The sequence below is a fragment of the Ornithorhynchus anatinus genome, chromosome 7 (assembly GCF_004115215.2).
Source record: "Ornithorhynchus anatinus isolate Pmale09 chromosome 7, mOrnAna1.pri.v4, whole genome shotgun sequence".
NCBI lineage: Eukaryota > Metazoa > Chordata > Mammalia > Monotremata > Ornithorhynchidae > Ornithorhynchus > Ornithorhynchus anatinus.
Window position 1 is genome coordinate 78,991,524 of NC_041734.1, and position 19,841 is coordinate 79,011,364.

The 19,841-nt window shown below is 49.6% G+C and overlaps 1 protein-coding gene across 1 annotated transcript in view; it reads left to right on the top strand.

Moving 5' to 3' along the window:
- SATB2 (SATB homeobox 2) overlaps positions 1-19,841 on the top strand; it is a 188,458-nt gene that overhangs the window by 131,805 nt on the left and 36,812 nt on the right. Inside the window, exons 9-10 of the mRNA XM_029069788.2 lie at positions 4,278-4,493; positions 7,160-7,315. Coding sequence (XP_028925621.1) covers positions 4,278-4,493; positions 7,160-7,315 — 372 coding nt within the window. The remainder of the gene's footprint in view (positions 1-4,277; positions 4,494-7,159; positions 7,316-19,841) is intronic.

Genomic DNA, 19,841 nt, shown 5'->3' on the forward strand with positions numbered 1-19,841 from the left:
TTCTTCAACTCCCACTCCCTTCTGCGTCGCTCTGACGTGCTCCCTTTGCTCTTCCTCCATCCCAGCCCCACAGCACTTACGTATATATCTGAATTTTATTTATTTGTATTGATGTCTGTTGGGAAGGGAATGCCACTGTTGGTTGTCGTGTTGTACTTTCCCAAGCGCTTAGTCCAGTGCTCTGCAAACAGAAAGCGCTCAATAAATACGATTGAATGAGTGACCCCAGAGGGATTCTAATTTCTCCCTCCGTGTTGAATTTTCTGGATTTTGTGGGCTCTGTGGCTCTCGGCTAGGTTGCCAACTCCACGGGCTCTTTAACAGCCAACCAACAGACAAGTTGGTGAAGCAGCACGGTGTAGTGGGTACAACATGGGCCTGGGAGTCAGAAGGTCATGGGTTCTAATCCTGGCTCTGCCATTTGTCTGCTGTGTGACCTCGGGCAAGTCGCTTCACTTCTCTGGGCCTCAGTTCCCTCATCTGTAAAGTGGCGATTGAGACGGCGAGACCCACATGGGACAGGGCCTGTGTCCAACCTGATTTGCTTGTATCCACCCCAATGCTTAGTACAGTGCCTGGCACATAGTAAGTGCTTAACAAATACTATAATTATTAATTATCACTATTATTACAAATTAATACTAACCCAGCATATGCTGGAGAAAGGAACGATGGGTTTGGAGTTGATGGGAAAAGGACTTGAACAGAATTCCAGGATGTTTCGGGGATTGATGAGGAAAAGTGATCATTTATAATAGTTATGGTATTTGTTAAGCACTTATAGAATATTGTTTTTTTTTAATGATCGCACCTCTTGAAGTTTCCGAATAATGATGACTTTGAGGGTATACCTTGTGCCAAGCCCTGTGGTAAGAATGGCAGGGGTCGTTGGATAAAGGTGATCAGATTGGGTATAGTACTGTGTCTAGACTCTAGACTGTCAGCTGGTTGTGGGCAGGGAATGTGTCTGTTTATTGTTCTCTTGTACTCTCCCAAGCGCTTAGTACAGTACTCTGCACATAGTAAGCACTCAGTAAATGTCTAGATTCTAGGCTGTCAGCTGGATGTGGGCAGAGAGTGTATCTCTTTCTTGTTTTATTGTACTCTCCCAAGCACTTAGTACAGTGTTCTGCACATAGTAAGCACTCAGTAAATACCATTGATTGATTGATAAATAGTAGGTGATGCGGGAAGCGGGTGGAAATAAAGGTGGGAGGTGGGAGACTTCCTGGATGCAATGTGATTTGGCATTATGACGAGAAGCAATGTCGCTTAATGGGTAAAGCACGGGCCTGGGAGTCAGAAGGTTATGGGTTCTAATTCCACATGTCTGCTTTGTGACCTTGAACAAGTCACTTCATTTCTCTGGGCCTCCGTGAATTCATCTGTAAGGTGGTGATTAAGAGTGTGAGCCCCATGTGGGACAGGGACTGTCTGTGTCCAACCTGACTAATTTGTATCTACCCCAGTACTTAAAACAGTGCTTGGCACATAGTGAGCGCTTAACAAGTACCCTCATGAGTACTTGTTAAGCGCTTACTATGTGCCGAGCACTGTTCTAAGCGCTGGGGTAGACATAGGGGAATCAGGTTGTCCCACGTGGGGCTCACAGTCTTAATCCCCATTTTACAGATGAGGGAACTGAGGCACAGAGAAGTTAAGTGACTTGCCCACAGTCACACAGCCGGCAAGTGGCAGTGCTTGACAAGTACCACAGTTGGAGAAGCAGCGTGGCTCAGTGGAAAGAGCACGGGCTTTGGAGTCAGGGCTCATGAGTTCGAATCCCAGCTCTGCCACTTGCCGGCTGTGTGACTGTGGGCAAGTCACTTAACTTCTCTGTGCCTCAGTTCCCTCATCTGTAAAATGGGGATTAAGACTGTGAGCCCCACGTGGGACAACCTGATTCCCCTATGTCTACCCCAGCGCTTAGAACAGTGCTCGGCACATAGTAAGCGCTTAACAAATACCAACATTATTATTATTATTATTATTATTTTAGATGGACAACAGTATGTGTGGAGAGAGCCTGCCTCCAACCCCTTAAAATACAGAGAGCGCCTTTGGCCCAGCTCCTCATCATTTCTGACGTCAGAAGTCTTCCCATGTTAGAACTCAAATGTGGGAGGAGGGGAGAATAAACAACCTGGGGGTTAAAAGGAAAAAGAAAACGAAGAATCAGCCCGCAAAGATCGCCCATATGTTTTTGAGCAGGCGGGTCCAGGGGGAGGAAGCAGCTCCGCAACGAATGGGCTTTATTGACTAGAAAGAGAGTGAGCCGCATTTTAGAATCAAGATTCCTTTCATCTAAGCCAGTCAGTCAGGCAGCCCATCGTATTTAATGAGCGCTTACTGTGTGCAGAGCACCGTACTAAGCGTTTGGGAGGGTGTAATACAGCAATAAACAGACACATTTCCTGCCAACAACGAGCTGACGGTCTAGAGGGGGAGACGGGCATGAATAGAAATGAATAAATAAGGGATCTGGACATAAGTAGTGTGGGGCTGGGAGGGAGGATGAAGAAAGGGAGCCAGTCAGGGAGACTCAGAAGGGAGGATGAGATGAGGAAAAGGGGGGCTTAGTCTGGGAAGGCCTCCTGGAGGAGATGAGCCTTCGATAAGCCTTTGAAGCGGGGCAGAGTCATTGTCTGTCAGATGTGAAGAGAGAGGGCATTTTGGGCGAGAGGGAGGACGTGGGCGAGAGGTCGGCGGTGAGATAGATCTGAGCAGTGAATGGGTTGAATCCCTCTGAACAACTCGATCTATGTGTATGGTGCTCAATCCAGTGCTCTGCACATAGTAAAAGCTCAGTAAATGCCACACATTGATTGACTGATTGAGCTTGATGGGAAGCCTTGAGGAAGTTACTATACGGGGGTTCATTGAGCAGTGTCGTCCACTGGTTAGAGCCCGGGCTTGGGAGTCAAAGGGACATGGCTTCTAATCTCACCTCTGCCCCTTGTCTGATGGCTGACCTTGGGCCAGTCACTTAACTTCTCTGGACCTCAGTTCCCTCCTCTGCAAAATAGGGATTAAGACTGTGAGCCCCATGTGGGACAGGGATCGTGTCCAACCCGATTTGCTTGCCTCTACTCCAGTGCTTCGTGCAGTGCATGGCATATAATGAGCGCTTAACAAATGCCACATATATTATTATTGTTATTATTATTTTCCCCCTTTGAAAAATATTCAAGGCCAGGGAAAAGAGGCCAACATTCCATAATTTGGGATTAAGAACCCAAATTTTCTCATCTCATCCTGTTTCACGCACACCCTTTCAGAATATCCATATTCCGAATTTCTGGGTTGGGTGGCCGTGGGGGGTGGCATTGGGATGGCATCTAGGGGGAGATTGGGTCTTTCCTGAGGAGGGAGGCGGTGGCTATTTTGGGGTAGATGTGGGAGGTGGAGGGATTAAAATAAAGCAGGGACAACTTCTGCTTTTAAAGAGGAACAGGTTATAACAGTTTTGTTGAATATATTTTCTTGGGGAGGCTCCAGCTTGGGGAAACAATAGAAGATTTAAATTCTCTTAGAACTTATCCTGTTGTAGCTTCTTTTTCAGTCAGTCAGCCAATAGTATTTATTGAGTGCTTACTGTGTGCAGAGCACTGTACTAAGCGCTTGGGAGAGGAGAATAAGACAGGGTCTGCCGAGAAAATTCTCGGGGTCATCGCGATGCGTTGTCCTAAAACGGTCTTAGCCTCAGCGACGTATTTATGAAAACAAGCCCAATCCTAAGTTATTCATTCATTCAGTCGTATTTATTGAGCGCATAGAATGTACAGAGCACTGTACTAAGCACTTGGGAGAGGGCAGTGCAACAATAAAAAGTCATGTTCCCTGCCCACAACGAGGGTACAGTATAGAGGGGAAAAAATTGATGGTACTTGTAAAGTGCTTATTGTATGCCAAGCACTGTTCTAGGCACTGGAGCAGATACAAGGTAATCAGGTTGGATACAGTCTCTATCCCATGTGGGGCTCACAGTCTTAATCGCCGTTTTCCAGATGAGGTCGTTGAGGCCCAGAGAAGTGAAGCGACTTGCCCCAGGTCACACAGCAGACGTGGGGAGGAGCTGCGATTAGAACCCATGTCCTTTGACTTCCCGGGCCCGGGCTCTAGCCATTAGGCCACGCAAGTTAGAATCGGCTGGAGTTTGTCCACCTGGAAAATGAGCCAGTTGTACACACGTGAACACACACATACACAAACCCCTCCCCCACCGGTGCACGCAGACGCACATGACGGATTCTCAAACTGTGGTGGCTGCATTTCAGGGGCTGCTGTCGGAGATTCTGCGGAAGGAGGAAGACCCACGGACAGCCTCCCAGTCCCTCCTGGTCAATCTGCGGGCCATGCAGAACTTCCTCAACCTGCCCGAAGTGGAGCGAGATCGCATCTATCAGGACGAGAGGGAGCGGAGCATGAACCCCAACGTGAGCCTGGTGTCCTCCGTGTCCGGCAGCCCCGGTTCTTCCAGGCCCACACCCCAGGTCAGGTGTCGGTCGGGACCCCCTGTTCTCACCTCCCCTTCCCCCTTTTATTCACCCCCTCACCTCTCTCCGCCTGTTTGCTCCTTGCCTTATATACACTTTCCCTCTGTCGGTGGCTATTATTATTATCATTTTCATCATTATCTTTGGCTTTTTTTTGTGGCATTTGTTAAGCGCTTACTATGTGAAGCATACTACGTGAAGCAGCGTGGCTCAGTGGAAAGAGCACGGGCTTTGGAGTCAGAGGTCATGAGTTTGAATCCCAGCTCTGCCACTTGTCAGCTGTGTGACTGTGGGCAAGTCACTTAACTTCTCTGTGCCTCAGTTACCTCATCTGTAAAATGGGGATTAAGACTGTGAGCCCCACGTGGGACATCCTGATTCCCCTCTGTCTACCCCAGTGCTTAGAACAGTGCTCGGCACATAGTAAGCGCTTAACAAATACCACCATTATTATTATTATGCGCCGGGCACTGTACTAAGCGCTGGGTTGGATGCGGCTAAATCGGGTTGGACATATTCCCTGTCTCTCGTGGGGCTCACAGTCTTAATCCCTATTCGCCAGTTGAGGGAACTGAGGCACGGAAAAGTGACATGACTCGATCAAGGTCACACTGCAGGCAAATGGCAGAACCAGGATTAGAACGTAGGTCCTTCTGAATCCCAGGCCCTGGCTCTAACCACTAGGCTGTGCTGCTTTCCTCTATGCAGAGTGCTGTAATAAGCGCTTGAGAGAGTAAAATACAAAACAATTTGCAGAAGTGTTCCTGCCCATAACCAGCTTATGTTATTTACCATTTACTCAGTGGAATCCAAACATCCTTGATCCTAATTTGGCTCAGTACTCGGGGGTGGGGCCTAATGGGGGAAGTCACTGTGTCTGCCCTGGAGGAGGAGGAGAAGGAAAAGAAGGAGGAGGAGGAGGGAAAGGAGGAGGAGTAAGAAGAAGAGGAGGAGAAGGAAAAAGGAGGAAGAGGAGAAGGAAAAAGGACATGGAGGAGGAAGAAAAGGAGGAGAAGGAAAAAAGAGGGAAAGGGAAGAGGAGGAGGAGGAAGAAGGAAGAAGAGGAGAAGGAAAAAGATGGAGGAGGAGGAGGAAAAAGGAAGAGGAGGAGGAGAAGGAAAAAGAAAGAGGAGGAGAAGGAAAAGGGAGATGGAGGAGGAGGAGGAAAAAGGAAGAGGAGGAGGAGAAGGAAAAAGGAGATGAAGAAGGAGGAGGAGGAAGAATTTAGGCCTTGTAAGCCCAAGGGAGTAGAACGAGAGCCCAATCGGTAAGAGTGGCGGAGCAGGGAAGGGTCCCAGATGCTACAGGCTTCACTTAGAATAGAGGAAGAAAGCACTTAGTCCAGTGCTCCGCATACAGTAAGCACTCAATAAATATGATCGACGGTCGGACTGGCGGACAGTCCTTTCCAGGACCTTTCCAGTGAGCGAGGACCACGCAGGCGCACAAACACACACACATATACACAGCACAAGCACTCACCCTTGCGCTCATGCACACACACACACACAGACCCCGCCCCAACCCCACCACCCCCCCACACACACCCTGCACCACACAGCCCTTTTCCGTTGCCCTTCATTTGTCTCCATGGCTGACGGGGGGCGGGGGGGTGGGGGGCTGAGGGAGTGATTCGATTGCCACGAGCCCGGCAGAATCCCGAAAATCCCAGTACGAGTTTAGGAAAATGAAAACGGCGCTCACGGCCGGCCTCCCGCAGCCCGACTGCGCCAAATGAAATTTCCTTTCATTTCCACTGATTTCCTCGGTGAAAAGAGGTGACCCGTCTGAGGAGCATCCCGGCGATAATGACGGAAAACCCGCCCTCCAATCCTCCAATGACACGTGGAGAGCTTTAATAAAGGATGAGACTCCCCCCCTTCCACCCCCGCCCCCGGGGAGCGCATTACATGGAGTAGTAATAATTTATTATTTAGAGACCTCTGTCCATTTACTCATTTCTTTTTTTTGTTGGGTGGCTTTTGTTGGGTTTTTTTGGTCTGGGGGAATTGCTTGTTGCCCCGGGGCGGGGTTTTTTTCAGAAGGCAAAGAGGGGACGTGACAGCAGCAGAAGCAGCAGCGACGGGCATGGATATCCTCGGGCGTCCGTGGGTGGCTCCCGCCCCTTTCCTTCCCCGCAGCTCAGTCAGGCATATTTTTTTGAGTGCTTACGGTGTGCAAAGCACTGAACTAAACACTCAGAAGACACTGGGGGTAGGTCTGTCGTGTCTGTCATGTCTATCGTATTGTCACACAGTCCCTGCCCACAGTGAGGTTCCAGTGTAGAGGAGGCCCCGGAAGTGGCTAGGAAGAGCGGGAGGAAGTCCTAGGAGTCAGAAGGTCCCGGGTTCTAGTCCGGGATCTGTTACTTATCTGCCGTGTGACCTTGGGAATCAATTTCCTGGCTCCTCCTCTTGTCTGCTGTATGACCCTGGGCAAGTCATTTCATTTCTCTGGGCCTCAGTTCCCTCATCTGTAAAATGGGGATGAAGACGGTTAGCCCCCTGTGCGACAGGGACTGCGTCCAACTCAATTAGCCTATATCCACCGCAGCACTTAGTGCCTGCCACATAGTAAACACTTAACAAATGCTATGATGATGATGACAGTTATTACTGTTACTCTTACCTTCATTCCTGATGATCTCCCCGGACCCTCGGCAGGCCAAGACGTCCACCCCGACGGCCGACCTCCCGCTGAAGGCGGATGGGGCCAGCGTGAACATCACGGCGGCCATCTATGACGAGATACAGCAGGAAATGAAGAGGGCCAAGGTGTCCCAGGCCCTGTTTGCCAAGGTGGCGGCCAATAAAAGCCAGGTGAGCTGTCCCGGAGGGGGGCCGGGAGGGCAGACCTGTCTTCTTCCACATCCCCTCTGTTATCAGGGGTCATGGCCCGAACCATCCCCTCACGATAATGATCATTCTGGGATTTGTTAAACACTCGCTACGTGCCAAGCGTGGTATGAGAATACGAGAGCATCGGACCCGACACAGCGGCGAGGCCCGGGGGAAAGAGCCTGGGAGTCAGAGGACCGGGGTGCCGATCCTGGGTCTGCCCCTCGTCTCCTGGATGACCTCGGGGAAGTCACTTCGCTCCTCTGGGCCTCAGTTCCCTCATCTGCAAATGGGGATTCGATCCCTGTGCTCCCTCCTCCTTAGACTGTGAGCCCCTGGTGGGATCTGATGATCTTGTTTCTATGATAGCGCCTAGGAGAGTGCTTGGCGCATAATAAGCACTTAACAGATACCACAGTTATTATTATTACTGTCGTTACCGTGATTATTGTTGTTACTACACTATCCCTGTCCCGCATGGGGTTCACAGTGTAAGGGGGTAGGAGAACAGGTACTGACTCCCCATTTCACAGATGAGGAAAGTGACGCCCAGAGAGGTTAAGAGATGTACCTGAGGTCCCCCAGCAGACGTGGTAGAGCCACCAGGCTGGTTTCCACCAGGGCCTCCACCCTCAGGCCTGGGGTGTATCACTTTTTCCTTTGGGCTGATGGGGCATCTTTCTCGCTCTCCCTGGTCGGGCAAAGTAGCTTTTTTTCCTCCTCCTCATTCTCCTCATTCTCCTCATTCTCCTCCTCCTCCTCCTCCTCCTCCTCCTCCTCCTCCTCCTCCTCCTCCTCCTCCTCCTCCTCCTCTCCCTCCAGGCCTGCCTTCTCTCAGCTCCTTATTGCCTTCCTTTCCTGGATTTTTTCTCAATGGTTTTTGTTAAGTTTCTGTTTATGGTATTTGGCGCTGTGGGCCAGCCACCCAACTAAGCACTGGGGTGGATACAAGCTAATCAGGTTGGACACAGTCCCAGAGCCACAGGGGGCTCACCACCTTAATCCCCATTTTCCTGACGAGGGAAGCGAGGCCTAGAGAAGCAAATTGACTTGCCCAAGGTCACCCGGCAGATGAGAGGCAGAGCTGGGATTAGAACCCAGGTCCCCATGGCTGTTTCACTGATTTCAAGTTGAACCACCAACGTACCACTTGGGCACCTGGCGAGAGATGGGTCAACGGTGGTGTCTTCCCCCTTCTCCTTGCCCGGGTAGGAGAGGGGCTTGCCGGTCCCCCCCGACCACTCCCATGAAGCCTACGCTCGGCTCCCCCATCCCCAAGGTCACACTCCCAGAACACAGCCTTGAGGGGTGGCATCCGCTCAGTTGCTGTGCTTGACCTTGGGAAGAGCACTGTGTACCATAGCCGGGAGCACTTTGAGCGACCGCAGCGGGTAGCATCCACACAGCCTCCGTAGCAGGGAGTAATGTGCAACCACCAGAGAGGGGAATATTCATATGGCCGCCAGAGCGAGGAGCACCATGCAGCTATCATACACAGTAAGCTCTCAATAAATATGATTGAATGAACAGCGGGGAGCACTGTGTAGCCACCACAGCGAGGAGCATCCGTGTGGCGGGTGGACATAACAGCCTCCTTCAGCGATGGAGTCGGTAGACCTTTCGTTCCCAGCCAGCTGCTTCCAACAAGGTGGAGGAGATTATTTTTGTTTTTTATGGTAGTCGTTAAACACTTCCTTTGTGCCAGGCACTGTTCTGAGCGCTGCAGTAGATAGTTTATTTGTATTGAGGTCCATCTCCCCCACTCTAACAATAATAATGATCATGGTATTTGATCATTAAAGTAGGTGCTTACTATGTGCCAAGCACTGTTTTAAGCACTGGGGTAGATAGAAGGTTATCAGGTTGCCCCAGGTGGGGATCACAGTCTTAATCCCCATTTTACAGATGCTGGAAGTGACTTGTCCAAAGTCACACAGCTGACAAGTGGCAGAGCCGGGATTGGAACCCACGACCTCTGACTCCCAAGCCCGGGCTCTTTGTATTAATACACACTGCTTCTGTAAGCTTGTTGTGATCAGGGATTGTCATTGTTAATTGTTGTATTGTAATAATAATAATTTGGTATTTGTTAAGCGCTTACTACGTGCAGAGCACTGTTCTAAGCACTGGGGTAGATGCAGGGTAATCAGGTTGTCCCATGTGAGGCTCATAGTCTTAATCCCCATTTTACAGATGAGGTAACTGAGGCACGGAGAAGTGAAGTGACTTGCCCACAGTCACACAGCTGACAAGTGGCAGGGCTGGAATTTGAACCCATGACCTCTGACTCCCAAGCCTGTGCTCTTTCCACTGAGCCATGCTGCTTCTCTACTTTCCCAAGTGCTTAGTACAGTGCTCTGCACACAGTAAGTGCTCAATAAATACGATTGAATGAATGAATACAAGCTAATCCGGTAGGACACAGTCCATATCAAACATGGGGCTCACAGTCTTAATCCCCATTTTATAGAGGAGGGAACGGAGGCCCGGAGAAATGATGTGACTCGCCGCAGGTCACACAGCAGATGAGAAGTGAAACCGGGATTAGAACCCAGGTCCTTCTGACCCCCAGGCCTGGGGGCTAGCCACTTTTCATTGCTTCTCAAGGCCACTCATTGCTTTCCTGGGCTGAGGCCTTGGGAGTAGGCGAGACCAGAGGTCACTTCTCGTGTGTCCCATAGCCCCGAGGCATCGGGCCGGGAAAATCCCGAGGGAAAAGGGGGATTTGAAGGAAGAGGGGCATCAGGGGAACATTTCCCTGGCTTCCCCATGTCCTTCCCTTGCCCATCAGAGTTCTCCAATTCCCCCAAGCTCAGGCAAGACGACGGAAAATCCAAAAAGACCCGTCAAGCGCCCCGATAGCGTTTAAGTGCCGAAAATCCCAGGCACCACATGGCAAAATATAATGAGCCTTGGAGCCGTTAAATGCATAAAGCTGTTAAACGCATAATGCCACTTGGCCCAACTGCTGGGCTCAGAACGGATTTCCACTGTGTAATAAGTGACATATGTGGTGAGCGCGCAGTAAATAGCAAAGCCGCCCAACTGATTTGCCCACCGGGCCCTGGTCCCTCCCATCACGAAAATATCCAAGTCCCCCCCACCTCATCCAGCCCCTAAAATGGTTGGTTTTGACAAGAAGTCAAGAACCCACATTGGGTGGGGATCTTTGAGGGTCTTCCCGCTATCTGCCGCCATCAAGATCACATTCCCGGCTAAGACGAGCCCCCCCCCCCCCCCCCATCCCGTCCCCCGTCCCCCTCCTCCAGTCCGACCCACCCAGGTGGCGGAGAAACGGCACGGAACGCTAATTAGCAGAAATGCCGCCCCCCTCCTCCGCTCGTTATTCCCACCCTTCCCACCCCCCAGCCAGTCCTTGAATCACCACAGTTTTCCAGAATCTGGAGTAAGAGCGGTTCTTTGAAGTTGAAGGTGGAAAAACTAAAAGCGGGACCTAAATCAGGAAGAACAAAGTCGATTTTGAATCACGCGGGACGGGTTGGGGTGGAATTGTCTTTGTAACATCCATTCCCGTCGATTTATCATTTGTGGAATTGAGGAAAGTATTCATTCATTCATTCAATAGTATTTATTGAGCGCTTACTATGCGCAGAGCACTGTACTAAGCGCTCGGAATGGACAAATCGGTAACAGAGACAGTCCCCGTCCATTGACGGGCTTACAGTCTATCGGGGGAGATGGACAGACAAGAACAATAGCAATAAAAGTAAGTAAAAATAATAATGATGCTATTTGTTAAATGCTTACTATGTGCCAAGCACTGTTCGAAGCACTGGGTTAGATACAAGGTAATGAGGTCCCACGTGGGGCTCACAGTCTTAATCGCCTTTTTCCAGATGAGGGAAATGAGGCACAGAGAAGCGAGGTGGCTTGCCCGAGATCACACAGCAGACAAGTGGCGGAGGTGGGATTAGAACCCACGTCCTCTGACTCCCAAGCCCGGGCTCTTGCCACTAAGCCGTGCACCCCAGGGGGAGAGGGCATTGTCCACTGGGTCTTTCCATCAGTAGAATTGATTGAGCGCTCACCATGTGCAGAGCGCTAGACTAATGCTTGGGAGAGGACAGTACAACAGAGTGGGTAGAAACGCTCCCCTCCCACAGCGAGCTCACAGTCTTCCACATTTCTTAGTTTCCCTAAGAGTAGGGAGAGGTAGGTATTCCTCTCCCCATTTTGCAGATGGGGAAATCGAGGCCGGGCGTTGTGGGGTCAGCTTTCCGGGACTTCAGCTCAGCCGACGGCCAGCGCTCACGGTGCTTGTTTTTTCTCTTCCCTGGCGGGGTCTCTCAGAATAATCCACCGAGGTTCCCATTCACCGAGGCGTATGGCCGAGGTTGAGAGGGCTGAGCACTCAGCTTCCTTAATCCTGCACGGTAATCGATCTGTCGATCAGTGCTATGTAGTGAGTGCTTACTGGGTGCAGAGCACTGTACTGAGTGCTTGGGAGAGGACACTACCATATATCTCTGCCCTAGAGGAGCTGACAGTCTAGCGGGATCCTCAGTGTCTACTTGGCCACGAGACGTGAATAACGTTTGGCTCATTTTCTGTCTGCTTTTTGAATCTGTTTGTATAGTATCTGTTGAGTGTTTATTATGTGCCAGGTACTGTAATCACAGTAATAATAATGATTGTATTTGTTAAGCGCTTACTACGTGCCGAGTACTGTTCTCAGCTCTGGGGTAAATACAAGGTAACCAGGTTGTCCCACGTGGGGCTCACGGTCTTAATCCCCATTTTACAGATGAGGGAACTGAGGCACAGAGAAGTTAAGTGGCGTGCCCAAGGTCACCCAGCGGACGAGTGGCGGAGCCGGGATTAGAACCCACGACCTCTGACTCCCAAGCTCTTTCCGCTAAGCCATGCTGCCTCTCTAACCACTGGGGTAGAATCAAGCTAATCAAGTTGAACACAGTCCCTGTCCCACATGGGGCTCACAGTCTTTCTCCCCACTTTTCAGATGAGGCAACTGAGGCACCGAGAATTGCAGCTCGTGGTAGGCAGGGAATGCATCTGTTTATTATTCGGTTGTACTCTCCTTAGCGCTTAGTATGGTGATAATATAATAATAAATGTGATATTTGTTATGTGCTTACTCTGTGCGAAGCACTGTTCTAAGCACTGGGGTAGGTACAAGGAGATCAGGTTGGAACCAGTCCCTGTCCCACATGGGGCTCACAAACTCAATCCCCATTTTATAGATGGGGGTAACTGAGGCACAGAGAAGTGAAGGTGGTCGTGGGCAGGGAGTGTGTCTGTCGTTATATTCTACTCAACAGATATGATTGACCGAATGAGTTGCCCAAGGACCGGCGGACGAAGAGCAGAGCCGGAATTAGAACCCAGGTCCTTCTGGCTCCCAGGCCCCGGCTCTCTCCGCTAGACCGAGGCTGCTTCTCTGATCTTTCGATGGAAAACGATTCTGTGGCGGGACAGGACGGCTCGGCCCGGGGAAGTTGGCCGCCGGGGCCGATTTAATATGTCTGAGGTTTGGGGGACAGAGTAGATTTCCCCTCTGGAGCCCTGTGGAGAGCGAGCCGGTGGTCTCAAGCCCGTCGCTCACGGATCCCCCTCCGAAACATGTCTCGGGGCGGCATTTGGGGTGGGGGGGCCGCCGCGGCCACCAACGAGGCTGGAAGTGTGTTTATAACGACCGTCTCCCCCTCTAGTCTGGCCGGGGAGCGTGTCTTCCAGCTCTCGTAGCATACTTTCCCAAGCGCTTAGTACAGTGCTCTGAGGACGGTAAGTGCTCAGTAAGGGTCGTCGACTGGGGAGGAATGCCTCATCTCCTGCCCTTAGGGCCATCTCCGAGCTTGCCCCGCCTCACCGAGGTTCAAAGACCCCCTCTTCTCTCCCGTATCTACACCCAGTCTCCTTCCAGCGTGGCCTAGTGGATAGAGCCCGGGCTGGGGAGTCAGAAAGGCCTGGGTTCTAATCCCGGCTCTGCCCTTTATCTGTCGTGTGACCTTGAGCAAGTCACTTCGCTTCTCTGGGCCTCAGCGACCTCATCTGGAAACGGGTAAGACTGTGAGCCCCATGTGGGACAGGGACTATGTCCAACCCAATTTGCTGGTATCAACCCCAGGGCTTAGTACGGTGCCTGACATATAATGAGCACTTAAATAGTAAAATCATTATTATTATCATTATTCTCTGGCCTCAGTTCCTTCATCTGTAAAATGGGGATTAAGTCTGTGAACCCCATGTGGGACTGGGCTATGTCCAACCCAATTTGCTTGTATTCACCCCAGTGCTTAGTACAGTGCCTGGCACAAAGTAAGTGCTTAACAAATACCGCAAGTATTATTATTATTATGATTACTGTTCTTGATAATCAGATGGTCCCGGGGGCCTGGGGAATTGCTGGGTGCTCCTTGCCAACACCTGGGGGATTTAAGGTCAAGACGGTGTGGAGACCACGCCGCAGTCCCATCAATTTAAGAGTCTCCTGTTAAAACTCACTTAGAAGTTTCATTTTGAGGCCATATTGACTGTAACGATAATAATAATTGTGGTATTTGTTAAGCGCTTACTCTCTTCCAGCCACTATATTAAGCGTTGCTCTGCTTATACTAAGACAAGCTTCTCTGGGCCTCAGTTCCCTCATCTGGAAAATGGGGATCGAGACTGTGAGCCCGACGTGGGACAGGGACTGTGTCCAACCCCATTTGCCTGTATCCACCCCAGCACTTAGTACCGTGCCTGGCACAGAGTAAGCACTTAACAAATACCACAGTTGTTAGTATTACTGAATACTGTTGATTAACTTATTTCCTCAACTACAACCTTTATGATTATATAATCCTCCTCTTCCTCCTGCCAGGATTTTCAATCCATCAGTCAATGGTATTTATTGAGTGCTTACAGTGTGCAGAGCACTGTGCAAAATGCTTGGAAGAGAACAGTACATAAGAGTTATGAACAAGATGTTCTTTCCAGTCCGGAACCCACTAAATGGGTCTCAAATGCTGAATTCTTGGTTAATCGCACCACGGTTTTACGTATTCATTCATTCGATCAGTCGATCGTATTTATTGAGTGCTTACTATGTGCAGAGCACTGTACTAAGTGCTTAGGAGAGTACAGTATAACAGAAAGCGGACACACTCCCTGACCACATCGAGTTTACAGTCTAGATGCAGGGGTGACTGACATTAATATAAATAAATAAATGACAGATCTGGACATAAGCGGTGTGGGACTGGGAGGGGAAATGGATAAAGGGAGCAAGGCAGGGCATCACAGAAGGGAGTGGGAGAAGAGGAAAGGGGCATTTAGTCAGGGAAGGCCTCTTGGAGGAGACGTGCCTTTAATAAGGCGCTGGAAGGGGGGGGATTAATTGTCAGATTTGAGTATAATAATAATAATGTGGGTATTTATTAAGCGCTTACTATGTGCAGAGCACTGTTCTAAGCACTGGGGTAGATATAGAGTAATCAGGTTGTCCCACGTGAGGCTCACAGTTAATTCCCATTTTACAGATGAGGTAACTGAGGCACAGAGAAGTTAAATGACTTGCCCAAAGTCACACAGCTGACAAGTCGAACCCATGACCTCTGACTCCGAAGCCCAGGCTCTTTCCACCGAGCCACGCGTATACACATATATACATATATGTATGTATTTGCATATGTATATATGAGTATGTATTCAAAGACAACTGTAAGATCATTGTAGGCAGGGATCATGTGTACCAACACTATTGTATTGTTCTTTCCCAAGCGCTTAGTCCAGTGCTCTGCATTCAGGAAGCGCTCAGTAAATAGCAGTGATTGATTGATGAATTGACTCCACTGATTGGGTCAAGTCTCTCTGTCAACATTGCACAATTTTTTTTTCCTTGAACCCGCCCCCCACCCAATTCTCTAGGGACGCAGCCACTTAAATGTTCAATAGGGGACATCTCAGAGGTGCACCTGAGAGAGTATCGAATTGGTTCTTGCCAAGTACAGCTTAGAATTCAGCAAACGGTTTGGGAAAATATAAAAGGAGGTAAAAAATCATTAGCCTTGAACTGAAACAGAATGTTCGGGATAAAGCTTTTTCTGAGGTCTAGATGACCTTCTCCTCAAGAATTCACCGAAGCCCTTGACGACACCTCCGTACCGCAGCCAGCCTTCTATCCATCTCGGCTTCCTTGATTAGGTTATCGTGAATCATTAGGGGGTTTATTTATTTTAATAGACACTTATTGGATTCAGGAAAAGAGAATTCGGGCGACGAAGGAACAAGAGCTGAATATTATCTGGCTCATTTCGCACTCCAGAGGAGTTTGCAACCAGCTGAAGAGACGGTCTTTCCCAGTTAGAAAAGTTTGTTAGGGAACTTTTTGTGCTCCTGCCTAGAAAATAGATCTCTCTCTGGTTCATAGTGATATAATTCGTATTTTTTTTCCCCCGGAGAGGGACACCATAAAACCTTTCTTTTCGGTTACATATGCTGATATTTGTCTTGTTGAAGATGTGGGTGAGGAAACAACCGTCGGACGTCGGTTTGAGTGACGAGGATTTGTTTTTTGGCCCTTCCATGCATTCATTCCGTCGTAGTTATTGAGCATTTACTATGTGCGAAACACTGTACTAACTGCTTGGGAGAGGACCTAGAGCAATAAACAGACACATTCTATGTCCACAATGAGCTTACAGTTTAGCGGGGGGACAGACATGAATAGAAATAAAGAAATGGGGGATGTGGACATAAGTGGTGTGAGACTGAGGCAGTATGAAGAAAGGGAGAAAGGGAGATGCAGAAAGGAGTAGGAGAAGAGAAAAGGAGGGCTTAGTCAGGGAAGTCTTCCATCCTCTCACCCCTGTTGCTGCAGTGTGTCAACTCTGGGGGACAAAATGTCTTTTGTGCCTGTCGCTTTTAATAATAATAATAATAATGATGACGATGATGATGTTGATCATGATCATGACCACTGTGGTATTTGTTAAGCTCTTACTATGTGCCAGGCACCTTTCTAAGTATTGGGGTAGATACAAGGTAATTAGGTTGTCCCACATGGGGCTCACAGTCTTAATCCCCATTTTACAGGTGAGGTAACCGAGGCATAGAGAAGTGAAGTGATTTGTCTGTCACCCAGCCGACAAGTGGCAGAGCCGGGATCAGAACCCACGTCCTCTGACTCCCAAGTCCTTGCTCTTGCCACTAGGCCATGCTGCTTCTCTAGAGTTAGTAGACACTAGGCCCTGTCGTCCTGCAGTATACTGTGTGCAGACTACTGTACTAAGCGCTTGGGAGAGTCCAGTAGAGGTAGTAGGCACAATCCCCGCTTCCCAGAGTTTACAACCTGCTGTGTGTAGAGCACTGAACATAGTGCTTGGGACAATCCGGCAGATTCAGAGATTCCTGCTTTCCAGGAGTTTCCAGTCTGTTGTGTCCAGAGCTCCGTAGTAACCACTTGGGAAATCCCGTAGAGTTAGTAGTCCCGATCCCAGCTCTCGAGGAGCGTACAGCGTAATAGACCACCTTCAACACGGGGAGACTTGCACGGAATGATATTTTACCTTAGTACAGTCGTCCGCACACAGTAAACGCTCAGCAGATACGATGGATTGATGGATTGGTTGATTGATTTCTTGATAAGGGATCCAGGCAGCAGAGTGGAGTATGGACTTTGCACGCAGTAAGCGCTCAATAAATACGATTGAACGATTGAATGAATGGAAAGGGAGGAGGCGGAGTGTCTCCCAACTCTGTTGAACTGTCCTCTCCCAAGCACTTAGTACAGCACGTAGGACATGGTAAACGCTCAATAAATACCGACGGATGGTGGGATGGATCGACCGATTGCGGTGGTCTGTGCTGGACTGTCTGCTGCCTTGATCTCCCAGCGTTCAGCCGCGATGCCATATTGTCGGAAGCTGAGCTTCCCGCCAGCGCATCAATCATCTGGACAGATCCCCAGTGGCATTTATCGAGTGCTTACAGTGGTATTTCTTAAGTCCTTAAGCGCTTACTGTGTGCCAGGAACTGTACTAAACGCTGGGGTAGATACAAGGAAATCAGGTTGGACACAGTCCCTCGTCCCTCATGAGGCTCACGGTCTAAATCCCCATTTGACAGGTGAGGTAACAGAGGCACAAAGAAGTGAAGTGGCTTGCCCAAAGTCACACAGACAAGTGGTGGAGCTGGGATGAGAACCCATGACCTCTGACTCCCAAGTCCGTGCTCTTACCCCTAAGCCACGCTGCTTCTGTAGGCTTACTATGGGCAGAGCACTGTACTAAGCGCTTGGGCCCATGCAGCAGAGTAACTAGACAATATCACTGCCCTCAAGGAGCTTACAGTCTACCATTTTCTCTGCCCCATATCAGTTCACCCATCTCAACGATTGAGGAATTTCAAGGCCACCGGCCCTTTTGTTCATTCATTCGTATTTACTGAGCTCTTACTCTGTGCAAAGCACTGTACTGAGCGCTTGGGAGAGGACACTTCTTTCCCACTTCCAGATTCTGTGGAGACGAGGAGAGGCTCAGAGCTCAGAGATTGCCGTGGTTCTGGGATTCTAGTAAGGGCGATGCTGCCTTGCCTCCCCATCAATCAGTCAATCATATTTACTGAGCCTGTACTGTGTGCAGAGTACTATACCAAGAGTTTGAGAGAATAGAATATAACAGAGTTGGCAAATAGGGTGCTTAGGGAAGCAGCGTGGCTCAGTGGAAAGAGCCCAGGCTGGGGAGTCAGAGGTCATGGGTTCGTATCCCGGCTCTGCCACTTGGCAGCTGTGTGACTGTGGGTGAGTCCCTTCACTTCTCTATGCCTCAGTTCCCTCATCTGTAAAATGGGGATGAAGACTGTGAGCCTCACGTGGGACAACCTGATGACCCTGTATCTACCCCAGAGCTTAGAACAGTGCTCTGCACATAGTAAGCGCTTAACAAATGCCAACATTATTATTATTATTATTATTATTATCACTATCTAGAAGGGGAGGCAGACTTTAAAATAAAGTATGGCCACGGACACAGGTGCGCTGGTGGACTGTTGGATGAAAGTGTCCCTGGATGTCGATCTGTGATCCGGACTGATCCTGAGATGGAAGCATCAATCAATCCATCAATTATATTTATGGAGCGCTTACTATAATAATGCTGGTATTTGTTAAGCGCTTACTATGTGCAGAGCACTGTTCTAAGCGCTGGGGGAGACACAGGGGAATCAGGTTGTCCCACGTGGGGCTCACAGTCTTCATCCCCATTTTACAGATGAGGGAACTGAGGCACAGAGAAGTTAAGTGACTCGCCCACAGTCACACAGCTGACAAGTGGCAGAGCTGGGATTCGAACTCATGAGCCCTGACTCCAAAGCCCGTGCTCTTTCCACTGCGCCACGCTGCTACTATGTGCGGGGCACTGTACTAAGCGCTTGGGAGAGTCCCGTGCAACAGAATTAGCAGATACGTTCCCTGCCCGTAATAAGCTTACAGTCTAGCGGGGGAGACAGACGTTATTATGAATAAATAAGTAACTTATGTCATTTAAAGATATGTACATAGGTGCTGTGGGGTTGGGGGCGGGGAGAATATCAACTGTCCAAAGGTCACAGATTGAGGTGCAGAGACGCAGAAGGGGAGGGGAAGCCGGTGGAAAAGAGGGCTTCATCAGGGAAGGCCTCACGGAGGAGATGTTGACCTTAGTAACAGTCGGAAGGTGGAGAGAGCGGTGGTCTGGCGGAGATGGAGGGGGAGGGAGTTCCAGACTAGCCCCCCCACCTAGACTGTAAATTCGTTGTGGGCAGGGAATGTGTTAAATTGTAATGTTGTAGTCTCCCAAGCCCTTAGTACAGTGCTCTGCACACAGTAAGAGCTCAGTAAATACGATTGGTTGGTGAGCACTGACCTGAGCTTGGGGAAGTCCAGTAGAGGTAGTGGACACCAGCTCTGTAATAATAATAATAATGTTGGTATCTGTTAAGCGCTTACTATGTGCCGAGCACTGTTCTAAGCGCTGGGGTAGACATAGGGGAATCAGGTTGTCCCACGTGGGGCTCACAGTCTTAATCCCCATTTTACAGATGAGGGAACTGAGGCACAGAGAAGTGAAGCGACTTGCCCGCAGTCACACAGCCGACAAGTGGCAGAGCTGGGATTTGAACTCATGAGCCCTGACTCCAAAGCCCGTGCTCTTTCCACTGAGCCACGCTGCTTCTCTGTCCTCTGTGACTCTGGTTTGTCTAAGATAAGTGGCTTCAGTGGGTGTTCTTACCCCAGCAGTGAGTTTTATGCATTTCAAATTGTTATGGTAGCAGGGCAGTAGGGAAGATTGAGTTATGATCTTCCCTCCTCCCACCCCTCAGTTTCCAGAGAGAGATTCCATCTAGATTCCATTAATTTTTTTATGGTATTTGCTAACCGCCTACTATGTGCCAGGCACTGTACTGAGAGCTGGAGTAAAGACGAGCTAATCAGGTTGGACAAGGTCCCTGTCCCACGTGGGCTCACTGTCTTAATCCCCATTCTAAAGATGAGGTAAATGAGGCCCAG